General features: G+C 39.1%; 3 protein-coding genes and 1 long non-coding RNA gene across 6 annotated transcripts; 3 read left to right on the forward strand and 1 right to left on the reverse strand.

Annotated features, from left to right (window-relative positions):
- Positions 1-3,732: 3,732 nt before the first annotated feature.
- LOC130749749 (uncharacterized) lies at positions 3,733-6,227 on the forward strand. Its single transcript, XM_057603125.1, has 3 exons — positions 3,733-4,998; positions 5,271-5,465; positions 5,649-6,227. The coding sequence occupies exons 1-3, from the start codon at positions 3,733-3,735 to the stop codon at positions 6,225-6,227; spliced, it is 2,040 nt and encodes a 679-aa protein (XP_057459108.1).
- A 5,067-nt stretch (positions 6,228-11,294) lies between these two features.
- On the forward strand, positions 11,295-14,022 carry LOC130725866 (protein TIC 55, chloroplastic). The gene is made up of 3 exons (XM_057577058.1): positions 11,295-11,797; positions 12,596-12,698; positions 12,787-14,022. Exons 1-3 carry the CDS (start codon positions 11,379-11,381, stop codon positions 13,903-13,905), a joined length of 1,641 nt encoding a protein of 546 aa, XP_057433041.1. The 5' UTR covers positions 11,295-11,378; the 3' UTR covers positions 13,906-14,022.
- A 238-nt stretch (positions 14,023-14,260) lies between these two features.
- On the reverse strand, positions 14,261-16,282 carry LOC130725876 (uncharacterized). Its single transcript, XM_057577066.1, has 3 exons — positions 15,949-16,282; positions 14,682-14,831; positions 14,261-14,571 (listed from the first exon to the last, which is right to left on the reverse strand). The coding sequence occupies exons 1-3, from the start codon at positions 16,171-16,173 to the stop codon at positions 14,494-14,496; spliced, it is 453 nt and encodes a 150-aa protein (XP_057433049.1). The 5' UTR covers positions 16,174-16,282; the 3' UTR covers positions 14,261-14,493.
- Positions 16,283-16,920: 638 nt separating this feature from the next.
- Positions 16,921-18,986, forward strand: LOC130732154 (uncharacterized). Of its 3 annotated transcripts, XR_009016953.1 has the most exons (4): positions 16,951-17,437; positions 17,623-17,668; positions 18,373-18,739; positions 18,863-18,986. It is a non-coding gene; the product is annotated as an uncharacterized LOC130732154 (long non-coding RNA). The 3 variants fall into 3 exon arrangements; XR_009016951.1 differs by having other exon boundaries at positions 16,921-17,437; positions 18,373-18,911; XR_009016952.1 differs by having other exon boundaries at positions 16,928-17,410; positions 18,373-18,911.
- The last annotated feature ends 1,307 nt before the right edge of the window (positions 18,987-20,293 follow it).

Genomic DNA, 20,293 nt, shown 5'->3' on the forward strand with positions numbered 1-20,293 from the left:
AACCCAGGTGGTTGCTCCATATAAATCTCCTCCTCCAAATCACCATGTAAGAAAGCATTCTTAATATCAAGTTGATACAACGGCCAATGGCGAATGGCAGCAATGGCTATAAATAAACGAACAGATGCCATCTTAGCAACGGGAGAGAAAGTATCACCATAATCCAGACCATAGATCTGAGTGTACCCTTTAGCAACAAGTCGGGCTTTAAGCGGTCCACTTGTCCATCAGGGCCAACCTTAATGGTAAAGACCCATCGACATCCAACTGTAGATTTACCATGAGGAAGTGGAAGAAGTGTCCACGTATGATTGGCCTCCAAGGCAGTCATCTCATCAGTCATAGCTTGTCTCCATCCAGGATGAGAAAGTGCTTCTTGAACAGTTTTAGGTACAGTAACAGAAGATAAGGCAGAAACAAAGGAACAATAGGAAGGTGATATTCTGTGATAACTGAGAAAGTTATAAATAGGATGAGGATTAAGGGTGGAACGATTACCTTTACGAAGAGCAATAGGTTGATCATCAAGAGAATTAGGGAGGACCGCAGCAGGAGGAGATGTTGGAGTTGGAGCTGAATCACAAGTCTCAACTGTAGAAGAAGGCCCTGATGTGTTTGATCGTCGTCGCTCATAGTAATACCAAAACGTCGTGAGTCAATGAGTGGCACAGGTAATACCGGGGAATGAATAACAGGGTCAATAAAGTCCGGCGAAGCCACGTCGGATGCTGAGTCAAAGAATGGTTTATCCTCAAAGAATGTAACATCCGCACTCACATAGAAGCGGTGTGTAGTGGGTGAGTAACACCGGTATCCCTTCTGACAGCGAGAGTACCCAAGAAATATACATTTAATAGCTCGTGCAGTCATCTTGTCACATCCAGGGGAAAGATTATGAACAAAGCAGGTAGAGCCAAACACCCGGGGAGGAACAGCATAAAGAGTGGCTTGAGGATGCAAAATACTGTGAGGGGCCTTATTACCAAGAACAACAGATGGCATGCGATTGATTAAATAACATGCTGTAAGAATAGCATCACTCCAAAACTTCAATGGTACTTTAGCAGTTATTAATAAAGTTTGAGCTGTGTCTACCAAATGACGATGCTTACGTTCAGCCACACCATTTTGTTGTGGTGTATGAGGGCAACTGGACTGATGAATGATGCCATGAGATGCCATGAATGAAGTAAACTGCGCAGAAAAATATTCTTTTGCATTATCGCTGCGTAAAGCTCGAAGAGTCTTGCCAAATTGATTCTTAATCTCAAAACAAAAGGTTTTAAAAACTTCAAATAACTCAGAACGATCTTTCATTAAAAATAACCAAGTACATCTTGAAAAGTCATCAATAAAGGTAACATAATACTTAAATCCTAAAACTGACGTAAAACGACTTGGACCCCATACATCAGAATGAACGAGGTCAAACGGTGATACTGCAGGACGACTAATACTAGATGGAAAGGATGCCCTAACATGTTTTCCAAGTTGACATGACTCACACTCCAATGTCTTCAAATGAGAAAGCTTCGGAACCATTTGCTTCAACCTTTCAAGACTTGGGTGACCCAACCGACGATGTAAAAGATCAGGAGACTCAAAGACTGCGCATAGTGTTGATAGATGAGGTTGCATGTAATAGAGACCACGTGATTCATATCCAACTCCAATCGTCTTCCCTGTACTCCGGTCCTGTATAAGAAAAGAATCAGAAACAAAGGTTATCGAACAATTCAAACTACGAGTAAGTCGACTTATGGAAATTAAATTAAAAGGGGAACCGGGTACAAATAAGACTGAATCTAAGGACAAAGAGGAAAGGGGTGAAGCTTGACCAATGCCCATGAATTGTGCTTTAGATCCATCAGCAAGAGTAACACTATGAGGTGCTTTAGGAGGTGTCAAATTATTGAAAAAGGAAGGATTACCAGCCATATGATCAGAAGCACCGGAATCTAAAATCCACGATCCTGCAGATTGAGAGAAACAAAGGGTAGAATTACCAGCATGCGCTACGGTGGTTGAGGAAGAGGATTGTTGAGTTGCCTTAAGTTGAAGAAATTCCTTGTATTCACTAGGAGAAAGACGATGTTCCTCAGATTCGAGCTTTTGTTCAGTAGCATGTACCGAAGATTGAGCAACAGTGGCAGTTTTGTTAGGAAACTCAACTATGTGGTAGCAACGATCCTGAGTGTGGCCGTCCCTATCGCAATAGGAACAATGAAGATTGCCTCTTCCTCTACCACGACCTCCATCTCTACCTCCATCTCTGCTTCCACGACCTCGACCTCGACCTCGACCAAAGGAGTTAGAGGCCAAAACAGATGACTCAGAAGATGTGTGAGAATCAATCTCTGGTGGCGGAACCCTAATCAAACGACCAATAAGCTCGGCAACAGTAGGGATACTAGGATTTGTCAAAGTTTGATTCCGAATAGATTCATAGTCTTTATGGAGGCCATGGAGAACAAGTACCATGAGCAGATTATCAATTTTCTTTTTCATTTCCTTTACATCATCCTTTTTCCAACATCAGTTTGACTTCATCACAAAGAGATTGAGCCTTCTTCAGATAGGATGGCAGATCAGTATCTGTCATATGAAGAGATGATATACCTCGAGCTGTCTCATAAAGCCTCTGAACATCATTAGCATAAAAGGTTTCAGCTGTCTTCCAGATGTCGTAACAAGTTTTGTAAGTGCGAAAGTGAAGCATCAAACTCGGTTCAATCGACTTCCATAACAAGGATACAAGCTGAGCATCAACTTTCTTCCAATCGTCTCTTTTAGTAGCATCAATGTCAGAAACCTTGGTAGAAAGATGGTCAGATAATCCCTGACCAACAAACCAAATGTCAACAGCATCACGCCAACTCAAATAGTTCTTCCCATCAAGCTTTTCCGAGGTAATTTTAGGAGATCCGGAAAAAGCATAAGACACCAAACTCTTCTTCTCTTCAGCCATGAGGAAAAGAGGAATAAAATACCAAAAAGACAAAGCACCAATAAACAAAATTGGGCAAACGATGAGAGACGTCAAAGAGGACGTCTAAACAAGGTCAAAACAGAGCACCTAAACCAAACCAAACCAAACAGGTGCAAAATAGAGCACCTAAAATAAACCAAACCTGACTAACGATGAGAGACGGCACAAAGAACGTCCAAACAGGGTCAAAACAGAAGACCCACAAACCAAAAGTGGCCAAAACGGAAAGAGGAAGGCCGACCGGTCACAACCGTGGCAGAACGGCGCCGGAAAACTGGCTGTAAGGCCGCGCGTGGATCCCACGCGCCGGTGAACCTGCGGAAGTGTGGCGGCGCGTGAAGGCGCGTGGAGGTCTGTTTGGCGGCGGTACTCCGGCAGATGGTGGATCGGCGGCCTCTGGCTTGATTCCGGGTGGCTGTGTCGTCACTTGACAAGCTTGAAAAATATGGGTCAGCAGCACTTGCGGCTGTAACCCAGAACCAGAAAAAAAAGAACGCTCAAGGGAAAACTAGGGCTCTAGATACCATGTTGAATCTGATAAAATATTTCTTGTATCTTATTCATTGATAAACTTGTACAATATATATAGATGTTAAAAGATATCAAAACTATATCTATCTAAATCTAAAAGATATAATCTAAAAGATACTAATCTATAATAGAAACTTATATTTGAACCATATCTCTATTTCTAAACTAAATCTTAATAATAATATTCAACAGATCCCGATGTGGTTTTTCTTATGGAAACCAAGTTATACGCAGCCGAGGCTCTTCGTCATAGAGGTATTTGTGGGTTACAAAACATCTTTCCAGTTCAGTGTGCAGGGAGAGGGAGATCTAGAGCAGGAGGTCTTTGTTTGTGGTGGCGTAGTGATATTCAACTTGAGGTTCTTAATGCATCTTTGAATCACATTTTGTGCAATATTCTGCATCCAGAGGAGCAAAATCATATGCTCATGGTGGGTTTATATGGCTTCCCGGAGGAGCGTCGTAAGATCGACACATGGAACCTTATAAAAGGTTTAATGCCGAGCAGCTCCATGGCTTGTCTTGTTATTGGTGATTTTAATGACGTCCTTTCCCCCTTTGACAAATTGGGTGGGGACCCGCCTGACCTAAGTCACATTCAGTGGGTTAATCAAGTGTGTAGTGACTGTGGGTTGAGGGAGGTTGATTTCTCCGGGAAACGCTTTACTTGGTCTAATAATAGAACAACTCTAGGGACGATTGAGGAGCGCCTTGATTTGGCTCTTGTTAATGATGAGTGGAACGCTTTATGGCCAGCAACCTCTTTAGTGCACTTTCAGAGGCACCAGTCAGATCATAGTCCGATTCTTCTGACCTGTGGTGCTCGCAGAGGTCGGAAAGAGCTGAAGAGGACTCGACTTTTCAGATTTGAAGAAATGTGGCTTCAGGAAGGGAATGAGTGTGCGGAAGTGGTAGCAGAGACTTGGTGTAACGGAGGTCCTGATCTCCTTTCCAGACTTTCTGAGGTTAGTAGTGCTCTTGACGGTTGGGGGAAAGCTAAATTTGGGGATTTACCGAGGAAAATTTCAGATCAGCAAGCCTGGTTACAAGAGCTTCAGCGGAAAACACAAACTGAACAAGTGATTATGGCGTCTCATGAGGCGGCAAAGGAACTAGACTCTTTGTTAGAACAAGAAGAGATTTGGTGGAGCCAGAGATCGCGGGCAACTTGGCTCAAACACGGGGATAAAAATTCAAAGTTTTTCCATCATAAAGCATCCCAACGGAGGAAGAGGAATATGATCGAGTTGATTAGAGATGATAGAGGCAGAAAATACGAAGAGGACAAAGATATATCGAGTGTCCTAATGGACTATTTTACTAACCTTTTTGCCACTTCAAACCCTTCGGGGGTGGAGGAGGCCACTTCTCTTGTTGCAGGTCGCATCTCACCCTCCCATTTGGAAACTCTTTCAGAGCCTTTTACAAAGGAGGAGGTTGAACAAGCCCTATTTCAGATGCACCCGACAAAGCACCAGGTTTGGATGGCCTCCCAGCGCTTTTCTATCAAAAATTTTGGCATGTTATAGGGGAGGAGGTAGATGATTTTTGCCTGCAAATTCTTAGAGGTGACGTATCACCAGGTATCATTAACCATACTTTATTGGTTCTTATCCCTAAGATTAAAAAGTCTGAGCATGCCACGCATTTTAGGCCAATCAGCTTATGCAATGTTATATTTAAAGTTGTAACCAAGACAATTGCAAATAGACTGAAGTTGATTTTATCAGACTTAATTTGTGAAAACCAGAGTGCCTTTGTTCCAGGGCGTTTGATAACCGATAATGCTTTGATAGCATATGAGTGCTTTCATTTTATGAAGAAGAAAATCACTGGCCGCAATGGCATTATGGCGCTTAAATTGGACATGTCCAAAGCGTATGACCGTATTGAATGGTCCTTTTTGGAGTCGGTTCTTAAGAGTATGGGTTTTCCAGCAGCGTGGGTAAGTTTAATTATGAATTGTGTGACATCATTGTCCTTTTCTATTATGCTGAATGGGAACCCTCAGCCTAGCTTCACCCCGCAGAGGGGGCTAAGGCAAGGGGATCCTCTGTCCCCATACTTGTTTATTTTATGTTGAGAGGTTTTCTCAGCCATGATTGAAAAATCTATTATGTCCTCTCAGCTTAGTGGCATTAAAATTAGTAGGCGTGCTCCTGTTATTTCACACTTGCTCTTTGCAGATGATAGTGTGATGTTTGCACGTGCGAGGGTGGAAGAGGCCCAGTGTTTGAAGCAGATCCTTGCTACCTATGAACGAGTTTCTGGCCAGATGATCAACCTTGATAAGTCTATGCTTTCCGTGAGCCGAAATGTGCATGATAATTGTTTCCATGAGCTTAAGCAGCTGTTGAATGTTAAGGCGGTTGAAGGTTATGACAAGTATTTGGGTTTACCAACTATCATCGGTAAGTCTAAAACCCAAATATTTAATTTTGTCAAGGAAAGAGTTTGGAAAAAGCTTAAAGGGTGGAAGGAAAAGTTTCTTTCAAGAGCTGGGAGGGAAATTTTAACTAAACCTGTGGCACAAGCAATTCCTTCTTATGTTATGTCTTGCTTTGTCTTGCCTGATGGTATTTGTGCATATATTGACCGCATGATTTCCAAGTTTTTCTGGGGCGGCGATCCAGCTCGCCAAAGCTTACATTGGACCAAGTGGGAAAATCTTTGTAAAGGAAAAATGGAAGGTGGCCTTGGCTTTTGAGATTTCAAATCTTTTAATTTGGCCTTAGTGGGCAAGAATTGGTGGCGAATTTATACACATCCGGATTGTTTGATGGCTTGTGTCTTCAAGGCGGTATATTTTAATAGTGGTGACATTCGTGGGGCTAAGAAAGGCTACCGTCCAAGCTTTGCATGGACAAGCATTATGAAGACTAGTTGGATTTTTGAACGGGGAGGTATGTGGCGCATTGGTGATGGAACACAGGTCAATATTTGGACTGATAAATGGGAGCCGAATGGAGCACCCCTCGGTTATAGACAGGATCTTGTTAACGAGATGGCTCTATCAAAAGTTGCATCGTTGATTGATCATGAGAGGCACCGTTGGCGGAGGGACTTGGTAGAGTTTGTCTTTAGTCCAAGCACAGCGGAGCTTATCCTATCCATTCCTTTGAGCTTAAATGGGGGCCGTGATATTTTATTTTGGCCAGAAGCCTCCAATGGACATTACACATCCAAGGCTGGGTATGTTTTTCTGAGAAAGTTAGCAAGCATTGAGGCTCCTTCCTCGTCCACGGCGGTTGGATTTAGTCCCGGGTTCTGGAAAGGTTTTTGGGCTACCTCTGCATTGCCTAGATGCAAGGAGAAATGCTGGAGAGCTGTCTCGGGTTACTTGCCTCTGAGAGATAGGCTGTTCCGGCGACACGTTGATGTTGATCCAGGTTGTTGTTTGTGCTCGGGTGAGAACGAGACCGCGGAGCATCTTTTCATGCTTTGCCCAGCAGCGAAGCAGGTCTGGTACGCGTCATCCTTGTCTCTTCGAGTCGACAGCTTCATTGCTTTTGCAGATTTCTGGACGTGGGTGGTCGAGCAAGGCGATTCCGAATTCATTTCCACTGTCCAGACGATTATTTATGCAATATGGGAGGCCAGAAATCAGGTGCAGTTCCAACAGCGCACTTTCTCTGTCACCGGTGTCCTCCGTCGCGTTGCTGCCATGAATAGTGCGTCTCAAGAGAGCGACGGTGGTCCACGGACGGGTTCCAGACCAGCACGGTGGAAGAGGCCACAACCAGGTACCATAAAGTGCAATTTTGATGCTTCTTTCCGAGGGGGTGGCACCGCGGGCCTTGGCATGGTTGCTCGCAACTCAGAGGGCGAGGCAATGGCTGCAGCATGCTCTTTTCCTGCCCCTATTAGCTCCCCTCTTTTGGCGGAAGCTATGGCTATGCGATGGACGATGCAGTTAGCAATTGACTTGGGTTTTCGTCGGATTGTCTTAGAGATGGATTGCTTGAATCTCTTTAACGCTTGGAGGACGATTGAGGAGGATCGATCTTATTTGAGTATTCTTATTAGAGATTGTCGTTTATTAATTTCAGCTTTTGAGTTTGTTTCTCTCTGTTTTGTCCGTCGCACGGGTAATGTCGTTGCTGACTTTTTGGCTCGGAACGCGGACACTTATGCCAATATGGTTTGGGTGGAAGAGGTTCCTTTAGCCGCCCTCCCGTTGCTTGATGCTGATGTAATAAACCTTGAGCCAGATGGCGTTTAATATATTTCATGTTTACTTTCAAAAAAAAAATACTTCTTTGTGCCCAAGGTTCCAAGCATGATGAAGACATCCAAACATATCCATATCGCAGACACTGGCAGAAGAGGCGGTTAATTTCCTCTAATGTTACCACATCTCTCCTTTTATTTGGCTGAAAAATGAATGAAAAGAGAGAAAGTCACTTTTTTTATAATGAAAAAAAAAACATTTTTATCCCTCCATATATAATATTACTAAAAATGTTTTCCGATGTATCAAAAAATAATATTACTAAAAATAAAAATAAGGGCATAATGTGAAAATAAAAAAGTTAGAGCACATCTATCAAACTTTCTTCGCATGAGAGGAGAGACCACATAAAGTTCTAGAGACAACCCTCTGACATTTTTCTCAACAGTGTCGTTGAACAACCATGCTAGGTGGAAAACCACTCCTCTCACCTATTTCTCTCTTTTACCAAAGTTCACTCTAATAAACAATGTGTAGAAGTTTCATTGGTCTACCGTTAGAAAGTACAAAAACAAAAATGATGTGTTATTGTCTCATTTAATACTTTTAATAGTAAGCACTCTAAAAATGGTTCCTACTAGGGTGGGCTAATTTCATTTTGGTCCACCGGTGGACCAGAGGATAATTTTGACATTTCCTCTTCCCTTTTACCCTTTTCCTCTTCCTGCTCTCTTTCCCTTTCCCTTTTCGGTTTTTCCTCTTCCCCCACCTCTTCCTAACCAGCCACCGGTCCACCGCCAACCCCAGCCATCTCTGTCCACTTCTTCCTAATCGTTCCTTTCTTCATTCAGATAGGAAATGGACTGAAGTGGATGACCAAAACACACCCCTCCAAATCTTCATCCAATCGTTGCACCTCCAACAACTCCGTCACGAATCCGTCACCGGCGATCAAACCCTCGCCGACTTGAAACGCTCTGTTTCCGGAATCACACCACCTATCCTCCTTCTACTTAACCCTCCATGGCAAACCCCTCCCTTAACCCTCCGAATTGCTCCTCTTTCCAACCTCGTCCTCTGACCCCGCCTCCGCGGCGGTGTCGCAAACGACGCCGCAATGGGCGCCGAGTCCCGCGACGGCTACCTGAACATATATGCGGAGAGGGTAGGTTTTGATGGGGTTATGGGGATAGCCGGTGGGGGTGGTTTTATGGGTTTTGGGGGTGGGGGTTTGTTGCTTCCTCTTCTGAGTTGCCATTTTTGGACATGCATCTGTGTTGATTCACTTCTGGTTAATAGTTTGTTATGTAGAACATTTTTCCTACTGGATTTTCTTTGACTGATTCAATGATTTCCTACTGGTGAGGGCTTGTCGTTGAGGTAAGGAAAGGCTGAGGGTTCGTTGTTGTAGTGGTTTATTGGTGGGATTGTGGGAAGAGGGGTGGGAGATGGATCTGGGGAAGAAAGAAGAAAAAGATGAAGTTCTGGGGGTTGATTATGGAAGCCACCGTCATTTTCCAAGGGAGAAGACTTACAGTGTTTGTGTTGTTGGGGCTGGATTCTTGACTTCTGGGGTTGGCTGAGGTTCCTAACTTCTGCTACTCTGCATCTGGTTCTTAACTTCTGCATCAGGGTCGGAGCTCGCGAGGGAGGGGGCGGGGGTATGCTCCGGCGGAAGGTGGTGGTTGTGGCGGAGGAGGTTGCAGAACCAGTAAAAATGGAGAAGAAGAAGGGAGGGGTGTATTTCCACTTTTGCCCTTTTATCATCCATCAAATCCTAGCCATTCAAATAAAGAATATTCCAAGATTCTTAAATCAAACGGTGTGTAGGCCTGGTCCACCGGTGGACTAAAATAAAACTTGCCCACCCTAGTAGGAACCTCTAAAAATTATAAATTATGGTTAGAAAAGGTGTGTAACTAGAACTTTTGTATATGTAGAAAGTTTGGTTTGACTTGGAATAAATATCTAAAGATATGGTTATCTCATAGGATTGTGTTATCAAAATATATTTGATTAAGTGGTGCTATTATAAGATTGTGTTGTGTTGTTTTAATGATTAATTTTCACTATTCTTGTGGTAGTGAAGATTCAATACTCCTTTCCTCACAACACATTCAGGATGTGTTTGAATTGATGGTGGAGAATGAAATGAAACTGTATGTGTTAAAATACTTTTATGTTCTTTTTATTTAGTTTTCTTAAATGATGATGAAATTGAATCGAAGATGATTGAATCCATTTCATTATTTCCCATCAGTTTTTTTATCTCTAATTTAGATGGAAGAGAAAGGAATACATCTACTCATGATTGAATCCATTTAATCTCATTTCATTATTTCCCATCAGTTTTTTTATCTCTAATTTAGATGGAAGAGAAAGGAATACATCTACTCATAACTACTTCATTTTCATACCTCTCGCGTGTGACTAATTTATTTTTTAAAAGTTAACACATATTTTGAAAGTTCATGCAAATATGTTGACTTAAAAAAAACTATCATGTGTTTAGGGAGTATATTGTTAGTACTTCTAACAAATCTTTCATTTTATAGTATTGGCTATCATGATGAAATTTTGTAGAATTTTATTTTTGAAAATATTAAATTATATGGAAAGTAAACTATAAGGAGATTTTTTGTTTTTATTTTTATTTTTAATTGTTTCTATCATTTAACAAAAAAATGTTTTGTTTACACTCTGGTATCTACACTTTGTATAGAGAAATAAGAAGAGAAAAAGGGAATTAAGAGAATAGTAGATGATGTGATAGGTAGAGGTATTCATAACTGATCCAATCCAAACAAAACCACAAAATCGATCCAAATAAACTAAAATCCAATCGAACCGAAAACCGAAAGAAACTGAATTTTTTTATTGGGTCGAATTGGATTTCATATTTGATTTCCTAACCGAACATTTACAAATATATACAATTTTATTTGTACCTTTATTATATTATTCATACTTACATGTTTACATTTTTATATGTTTATATATTTATGATATGACACGTGCATATTTATAAAAATATACTTGATTAATAAGAGTTTCAAGTAATTATTTAAATAAATATGCATCAAAGTGAATAAACATAATTATAATTTTTTAAAAAATATTGACTATATGATAATTTATGAATGTCGAATTTATGCTATAAATTATACATTGTTGTATTGATTATTTTATTATTATACATTCTTAAGATTTATACACTATAATATCAAAGGAAAAAAAAGTAAAAAAAAAATGGAAAATCCAATCCAAACTGCTATACATTAGATCGGATCGGTTCGTATTTGAATTCTAATATAAATTCATTGGATGATAAAATAAAAAATCTATGAAATTGGATCGGATGATTTTTTTCCTTCAAAACTGAACTAATCTAATCCACAAACACCCCTAATAATAGAAAAAGATGAGAGATATACGAAAAAATAAGTGAAAATAAGATAAAAAAGGAATAAAGCGTAACATATGACACCTAATCTCTCATTGTCCAACAACAAATGGCAAAGTTCTTACCTTAAACGTGATCAGCAATGTAACATGTGGCTAAGAATTGCACACGAATCGTGCAAGCTACAACTATAGTAGTAACACACACCTGAAGTTGTCTTTCTTCCATGTGGCTACTACCAACCATTTCCTTCACTTTCCTTCCCAACCAAACCAACACTAGCCATGGCATTGATCAACCAATTCATCTTCCCCACTCAAACATGCTTCCCTTTGCATGTTTCAGCTTCACAATCCAAGCAAGTACTGCTTTGGTCTCTTACCTCAAACCCCTTCAAACCAGTTTTGCCATCATCAAGAAGGAAAAACACCAAGTGGGGTGCCACTGCAGACATCAAAACCGCACCTTTACTTGATGGGGAAGAAGATCACAAGGTTCTTGTTGGTCCTTCTAGCGAGGAGGAGCGAAGAGGTGACAGGGTTGTTGCAGATTATGACTGGACAGAGGAATGGTACCCTCTGTACCTCACTAAGAATGTTCCTGAAGATGCGCCTCTTGGTCTCAAAGTGTTTGATAAGGACCTTGTGTTGTTTAGAGATGGGAATGGCGAGTTTCGTTGTTATGAAGATCGATGCCCCCACAGGTGAGTGACGCACTGCACCTTTTTTCCTTGGTTTCTGCTGCACATGATGATTGTTGTTTTAGCTAGGTTGAATTTGCTTTCAAGTGCCATCTGGGGTCAGTGGATCACATCTCATAAGGAGGAATTCATAATTAATTTTGCTAAAGCTGCATGCAATTTGATTAAGTGGCGTTGAAGAGTTTTTCCTGAGTTGATTTGAACTTATCTTGACATAAGTACTTAGTTAACCTTATAAAGATGACACTTTTTGAGTTTATTTCAATACACTTTTGAATATAAGCTTATGCTGAAATGTGTACTGATATAAGCTCTGCTGTCATAAATACTTATAGAGCAAGCATTTAATTTACCAAAATTTTCACTATAGATAGGTCCACCATCACTCAATTAGTGCAGATTTTTAGCTTCACCTTATATACTTAGTGTTTTTGTAAATCAGGACAAGATATGGTAAAGCGGGATGCACACCCGAGGTTGCTGTTAGTCTTTCTGGTTGATGTAGAAATATGATCCTCTGATCCTGTGTTGGCCTTAAAAACAGCCAAACAGGTTATATGCTTGATAGTTAGGATATGGATGTTAATCCTGAATTTAATTTGAAAGGTGCCAAGTGTGACTAATTATACGGACTTAATTTCACTAATAATGCATTCATGTGAAGTGACCTTGCAATCTGAGTTGGCATGTGAGTTAATATTATATGCCAGATGAGATGAAGAGGCCTACAAACTTGGCAGTCTGTGAAATTCTGATTCCATATTTGTCAAATTGCTGGATCTTAACTTCTGTATGATTCAGGTTAGCAAAACTATCTGAAGGCCAGTTAATTGATGGAAGGATCGAATGCCTATACCATGGATGGCAATTTGAAGGCGAGGGAAAATGTGTGAAGATACCTCAGGTTGGCTATCCATCTGAAGTTATCCACAGCTATATCAAACCCCCATAGTTGCTTCCAAGCATAATAATTGTTTTTCTGTTTTTAACAGCTTCCAGCTGATGCCAAAATTCCTAAGTCAGCCTGTGTTAAAACATATGAGGCGAGGGACTCTCAAGGTGTTATTTGGGTATGGATGTCTCTAAAGACACCTCCAAATGTCAGTAAGATACCCTGGTTTGAGAACTTCGCGAGGCCAGGGTTTCAAGATGTCTCAACAACTCATGAACTCCCATATGATCATTCTATTCTTCTGGAAAACCTGATGGATCCTGCACATGTCCCAATCTCACATGATAGAACGGACTGGACTGCAAAAAGAGAGGATGCACAGCCACTGTCTTTTGAGGTGGCTGAACGAACCGATAGAGGGTTTGCAGGTTGGTGGGGCAGAGAGAAAGATGGCTCCAGGCCTAATTTCTTACGGTTCGGGGCTCCTTGTGTTCTGCAAAACAACAGAGAAATTGTTGATAAAAATGGTGAGACAAACTACTTCAGCGGTCTGTTCCTATGTAGACCAACTGGGCAAGGGAAATCCATGCTGATAGTGAGGTTCGGAACAACGAAAAGAACTCCAGTCGCAAAACTGTTTCCTGAATGGTACTTCCATCAGAATGCAAGCAAGGTGTTTGAGCAAGACATGGGATTTCTATCATCCCAGAATGAAATTCTCTTGAAAGAGAAGCTTCCGACAAAGGAACTATATCTGAATCTAAAATCATCAGACACATGGGTTGCTGAATACAGAAAGTGGATGGACAAAGTGGGACATGGGATGCCTTATCACTTTGGTCACAGCACTATTTCCTTGCCCAAAGAGCCTGCTGTGGTTGAACATGCACCTGCTGGACTGGTTGCAGGACTATCAGCTTCATCTCCTGCCAAAGGGGGTATTGGAACAATGCATGCCCCAAATTTAGCCAACAGATATTTCAGGCATGTAATACATTGCAAAGGATGTAGAACAGTCGTCAAAGCTTTCCAAGCTTGGAAAAATGCCCTTACAGCTGTGGCAGTTGCATCAGCAGCATTGGCAATTCTAGTATCTGGGAGACAATGGAAAGCCCTTCTGTTGGTTTCGGCATCCCTGTGCTCTGTTGGAGTCTATGCTTGTTCAACTGCTATTGCAATGAATACTACAAACTTTATTAGGACACATAGGAGATTGTGAGCAACAACCTGTTAAAAGATTATATAACATTTAGTCTCATCTTATCTGATATATATACCAAGCAAGGAAATGGAGGAAAACACCCTCCAATCTGGATTTGGATTTCCTGCAGTTAAACTTTCCTAAAGTCATTGCGGTCATAGTTTAGTAGTCAATAAATTAAATTCGGATGACTGAGATATAAAATGACACTCATACACATAGAATTGATCTCTATCAACATTGAACAGTTACATAGCCATGATCAACATTGAATGGTTATTCAGTGACTTTAGGGATTTTTGAGAGCATTTAATCCAACGGTCACGTTATAGGTAAATTAGTATACTCTGTTTGTCACTATACCTCAACAGAATGGTCGTTTCAAAACTGCTCCTCCATATTTTATTTGGCAAAAGAATGGAACTTGTACATTTTATACATGTATAAAAAAAGAATACAAATGGATCTGTTCGAGTAACATGTCAGCATTTGTAAGAAAAACGAGTAACTAGACAGTATTGTTCAATATAGAACTAAAATGAGGTATAATACAACTTCAATTCTCACGATTTGAATGCTATGTTCCACCCTTTCAGCAAAGTTTTCCTACTCGGATGTAGGAGGTTCTTCCAACCACTTTGCACGAAAGCCTGTTCCTTGACAATTCGAGCAGCAAGTTGATCCCTGAATAACAACAAATTCACTAGAGAATAAGTATAAGGAAGCACAATGCTTGGTGGGGGGCAACAGTATAAGTGAAGTGAATTCAGATTAATCTTTCAAAATAAATGTACCTTTCCAGTGCAAATAATACAGCTAGTGTTTCTGGATGGGACTTCGCAAAGCATGTTGTCTCCAATAATAAAAAAACCAGTACCCGCGCACCATTTGCATTCAATATGCCCTTTTGAGTTGCAAGATGAACACACGATCGGCGTTGGTTGCTGCAAAAGCATCATAAATATCGAAGAAATCATGAACAAGCACAGTATGTATCGAATTTAGAGTCAAACTACTATGTGAATTACTCAACTACAGACCATCGTGAGGTAAGAGATAAATCTTAAACTTGGTATATGGCTTCATTTGTTTGCCAGTTACCACAATACACAATAGAGTAGTAAAAGCAAATGTTCATTGCTGCTATAGTCCCCAATTCTTCCTATAGCAACTACCTTCCATTAATAGTTTTCTTCTATTTTATACATTAAAAAAAAGTATATTGTGTAATGAAGGCAGTAAACACTAAGCAGCAAGCAGTGTGATGCATCTTCATTAATAATTTTCTTTGACGGTACATGTTTTGAAACTCGTTCGAAAATTAAAGTGAAACCAAAATCATGAACAGATACAACTTCTCTTAACTTTAGCTTCTGCCCGATATATTTTTGTGTTTTTCGAATGAGTTTCCAAACATCCATGTCTGAATACCGTTGGCACCAATATAAACGGGCGTTAGCACTACTTCCTTCATGTTTCACTCAATTGTTATCCAAATACAATATCAGTAATCATGGTGATAAAAACAGTGTCCTGCTATACAAGTGTTGCCCAGCACAAATGATATCAAATATAAGTTGCAATTGTTTTTAAAAAGGATTCAAACTTCAAGGTCATAGAAGATGCAACCTAAACAGTACAGCTATAAATCATAATACAACACTACACTATGATTAATAACCATGACTAGTTAAAACTTCCTATACAAAGTAGTCAAACACATCAAATCCAAAAAGGGACCTTCAGATAATAACTGGTAATGCCTAAACAACCAATATACATCACACTGCTCATTGCCTAATAATGAACTTGCCGTGTATAAATGAACGGATATGAGAGTCAATCAAATTTCTGAAAAAATAACAATATCTATACCAATTCTGAAAATTGAAAACCCTAAAGCCTCATATAATTGGGTTAGCTGAAAATTGGGGGTTAGAGCAATTGGGTTCCAACAAGACAAAAGCTGAAATTCAGAGAATATATAAAAATATGATTTCTATCATCATGAGCTGTGGTGGGGAAGAAAAGGTGAAAGAGGAAGAGAGAGTTCATTGAAACCTGAGAGATTAACCAGGCTCGTTCGATTCGCTTGGCGAAATTGGAGGAGGAATCAACCATTGAAACCCGGATGCGTAAGCGAGAGTTTCTGCTGAAACTGGAACTTGCGGTTCCGTCCACATTCAGCGCAATACGAATTGGTGATAGGAAGACACTTTTGCTCACTATTGCTTTGGAAATGAGCACAGATCCAGAACCTGAACTACAAGGTACACAACTAGCCATGTTCTGTGTTCAAAACTAGAACTTTTCTCCTTGAATGAGGCAACGAAAACGATGAATAATGGTGCTTGGCGTCAAAAGGGAACGCTTTGTTCTTCCATTACAAGATTACACGATACTATAGTTAATAAAACTCAATTACAATAATAAATTAATAATTGTTGTGATATAATGATTCTAAAAAATAAAAAATTGTTGTGATATTATTTTTTAAGAAATCACAATAATTGTGCACTTGGACTTTGAAGAATCCAAAACAAAATTTGATATAGGCTAAAAAGCATTTTTGGCCCCTGATGTTTCAAGTTTGTGCAAATTCTGCCCCTACTCTATTTTTGTCGATGTTTCTACCCCTCATGTTTTCAAACAGTGCATCGTCTACCCCTCATATTTTCAAACAGTGCATCGTCTACCCCTGACGGAGGGGTAGACGGTGCACTGTTTGAAAACATGAGGGGTAGAAACATCGACAAAAATAGATAGGGGCAGAATTTACACAAACTTGAAACATCAGGGGTCAAAAATGCTTTTTAGCCTTTGATATATATTCCAAATCCACCCTGTTATCTAATAATTTTGAGACCTCACTCTGGAAAGTGAGGCACTCAAAATACACACCTTCCTCCACAAATTTCCACGTCATCTTTTCTTTTAAAATACTCATTCTCTCTCTTCAGTTGTTCCTCCGTGTTTCTCACGCGCTGGTTACTGTGCTTCAGGTTTGTTATCCACGTTTTACGTTCTCCACTTGCAAATTGGAACCTCTCTCTCCAAATCCGTTTCTTCCTCACGCAATCCTCTAATCGCAAATCAGATATTATGGATTTGAAGTTGAATCTAAATTTTGCATCTTGGGCGAAAATTTGGGGATTTACTCCTCCTCAAACCAAGAACTCCTCTCACCTCAATAACTCCTCCGTCATCAATTCCTCTTTACGTTTCCTCCAATTTCCGGATGGAACGCAGAAATTTCAATACGTGTTTCAATTTTTTAGTTTTTCTTATTTGATTCTTACTTCTTCTTTCATACTTCTTGATTTCAAATTTTAGGGATGTGAAATCCCTCAATAGCTCCTCCCTCATCAATCCCTCTTTAGGTTTCCGATAAAAAATTTGGAAATTTTGGAATGCTCTCAGATCGGAAATCTACTTTTGCAGCCCGCGAAATTTCGGAGTCCTCTTCTTCAATGCCATGCTAGAGGTCCGGAGTTTGTCAAATTTCAGGGTTTCCTCCTTCAATGTGAGATTTTGAATGCTTAATTTTAAGGTGCATTAAAGATCAAATTATATGTTTTCTCTTGTCTTTATAAATTGTTGTTCTATGAACCCGTAAATTCAAACATGCCATGATATATTTGGTATTTTTCATTTTGATATGATATGTTTGTCTCCGATCTTTATATGATTTCAAAATTTTGTTGTGATTTCCAGTTTTCTGATTATGTTTTACAGGATATTGTCAAGTACGTAAGTTCTCCATAAGGATCGGTTACAACTGGTAAGAAATTTTCTATGTATGTTAAGATATTTTTGTTATTCATCTTCCACAAGTGGTTTAATTTTTTCCAATTCCATTTTACATACAGAGCTTGATTTTGGATTTTATATTTTTGTTCATCCTCTTTTCGAAGAAAAGATATTGTATCTCAAGTCTGCTACTATAGTTCATTTTTAAAATTCTTATCCACTGATAGTTTTTCTTTGGTGGTCTCAGTTCTCAGATGACATTACAAAGGTAGTTTAATGATTATTGACAGTAATGTTAACCAAGAAACTTTGAACAAAAACTAAGGAGCTTCCTAGGCTATGCCTTTGTAAAATATGCTTCATAGGCTATGCCTTTGAAATTTATGAGGTACTGCATTTGGGGTGCTCAATTGGTTTTATTTTTCTATTTATGCCTATGTTGCTTATTGTATGTAGTTAGATTTTGATGCATTTGTGATGTGGAATCCGGATTTTGAATAGTTTCTTTTATTAGTTTTTTGAATAGTGCGTGGTTTTAATAGTTGTATTGGTGGTTATTGAACTTGAATAGAAACTTATGGTTGATTTTAGGTTTGATGATTGCATTTGAAACATTTGTTCGTACTCAAATGTCTTTGTATAAAATCAATTTAGAGGTGTTTAGCTTTAATTTATAGTTTTTGTTGAGTCATTTACAATATGTCATTTGATTTGTTTTCATGTATTGTATATCAGGTGAAGATCGGAGAGTTGGGTTTGACAGCAATTGTGGGGAAGAACCACTCTGCATATTCAGGTCTTGGGATACTAAAATTTATGCCACATGAGTTATATGAAGAGGCCTGCCTACACAGAAATTGTGGAATACTCATTTGGAATGTGTGTTGGAGATGGTGAAACTATAGATTCCCGTGAGTGTGACAGTGTTGTCAATATATACAAGAAGATGTCTTCAGAAGTGAGACCTCAGGCCTTGAACGGGTCCTTCATTGAGAAGTGCCTTGCTCAACCAGGGGCCTAGACCTCTGCCACTGAGTTGCTCGAAGACCCTTACATGTCCTTTACTGTGATGAAAACAATGATTCTGGATAATACTTTATGTGTAATTTTCTTCTCTTTTATAAAGAAAATTGATTGAACTATTTTTTAGTTGATAAGTCAGTTTCATCAAGGCATACTTGACGACATATTAGTGATTTAATTTAATTTTGTTTTTTCTTTGTAGGCGTGAACATGGAGATGAGTTTATATTTGTAAAATCAACATAATTGTAATTCAATTGTATCACTTAGTATTTTGTACATTGTTTTTATAGTTTGGAAATAATATTAAAAGAATACTCATATAAGAGATAATCTACTTAAACAGACATTGCTACATTGCATAAGATATTCTATTAGACTTTAAATCAAGACCGACTAATTAATGTATTTTAGTTTCAATTTTGAGATTCAAATTGTCATCGCATGTTCTCTGTATTGAAACTCGGCTGAATATGAACTCTTGAAAAGAAAATACATAGAGGTATATATTCTGAGCGCAGGCCCGTGAGAGGCACATTGTCCATCTGATCATATGCTTCAATGTTATATTGTTCAAACATACTTCTTCCAATTCATATATTGCTCAAACATACTTTTTTTTTTTGAAAAATAAAGGAGTGTATTAATATCCACAAAATAATTGCTCAAACATACTTCTTCCAATTTATAACTTAATAATTGCCAGCATAATTGTGTTACAAGGTGGTTCAAATTTGTATATTTTTTAGTATCTATCTTTCACGTATGACCATCTTTTTTTTAATAATTATAATTATAATAAATATTTCTTTATTTTTGCATATATGAATTAACTTTCCAAAAAACTTAATATAAAAATTAAATTTATTAATCTAATGTCAATAAACTTATTAGTCTAAAATTTAAAATGTTATCCTACTAAATTTCAATTTGAATATAGAGTTCAATTTTTTTTGAATATATACTAAAATATTTAAAACACTTCTTAAACTCACCCGTGCATTGCACGGGCTACTTACTAGTCTAAATTTAACAGTTAACATGAATAATTGAATTTGCGCGTTCCGTTTGAAATTTCCTTAATCGGGATTGGGACACATACCAAGTCTGATCCTCAATTTTTTGGTCCCCTTTTTATTTTTGTCAATAGTGAAAGTTTCATTCATTGAAAAGGGCCAAGCCCATTACAAGGCTACAGAAGCCAAACAAATTCAGCCTTTTCTACAGAGCCCAAACAATTTTCCAAGCAACACAAGGGCCTGGTAGCTGAAATACACATAGTAAGCCTACAAGAAAGTTCATTACACTTAAGGACATGACTCCTTTATACATCTAAACACAGTTAGCTAAAGGAGATTAAATAAAACAACTTGCAAGCCCACAACCACCAAGCCCATCACCAACGAGCCCAAAACTCAGCCCAATGAAAGAAATCCAGACAAACCCTAAATTCTTGGGAACAGAGGTGTTGGAGGCGACGCCGGAGGTAGAACGACGCTAGCTCCACCGATCAACTCAGAACTTGATCTCCAGCAAACAGAGCGAAGATTTGATATTACAACTTATATGTCGCTTCTTCAAAACCTTGTCGGCTCTGCCGTCAGCATCTCTGCTACAAGGCCATCAACTACAGT

The sequence above is a fragment of the Lotus japonicus genome, chromosome 1 (assembly GCF_012489685.1).
Source record: "Lotus japonicus ecotype B-129 chromosome 1, LjGifu_v1.2".
In the NCBI taxonomy this organism is placed as follows: Eukaryota; Viridiplantae; Streptophyta; class Magnoliopsida; order Fabales; family Fabaceae; genus Lotus; species Lotus japonicus.

Bases quoted from the DNA above. Each gene is read 5' to 3' on its own strand.
- LOC130725876 (XM_057577066.1), bottom strand. From the start codon at position 16,173: ATGGCTAGTTGTGTACCTTGTAGTTCAGGTTCTGGATCTGTGCTCATT. The intron at 14,832-15,948 runs GTTTCAATGAAC...ATGCTTTTGCAG, and splicing joins GAGCCTGGTTAATCTCTCAG to CAACCAACGCCGATCGTGTG. The intron at 14,572-14,681 runs GTACATTTATTT...GTTGTTATTCAG, and splicing joins GTATTATTTGCACTGGAAAG to GGATCAACTTGCTGCTCGAA.
- LOC130749749 (XM_057603125.1), top strand. From the start codon at position 3,733: ATGGAAACCAAGTTATACGCAGCCGAGGCTCTTCGTCATAGAGGTATT. The intron at 4,999-5,270 runs GTTTGGATGGCC...TGTGAAAACCAG, and splicing joins TGCACCCGACAAAGCACCAG to AGTGCCTTTGTTCCAGGGCG. The intron at 5,466-5,648 runs GTAAGTTTAATT...ATGTCCTCTCAG, and splicing joins TGGGTTTTCCAGCAGCGTGG to CTTAGTGGCATTAAAATTAG.
- LOC130725866 (XM_057577058.1), top strand. From the start codon at position 11,379: ATGGCATTGATCAACCAATTCATCTTCCCCACTCAAACATGCTTCCCT. The intron at 11,798-12,595 runs GTGAGTGACGCA...TGTATGATTCAG, and splicing joins GAAGATCGATGCCCCCACAG to GTTAGCAAAACTATCTGAAG. The intron at 12,699-12,786 runs GTTGGCTATCCA...TGTTTTTAACAG, and splicing joins AATGTGTGAAGATACCTCAG to CTTCCAGCTGATGCCAAAAT.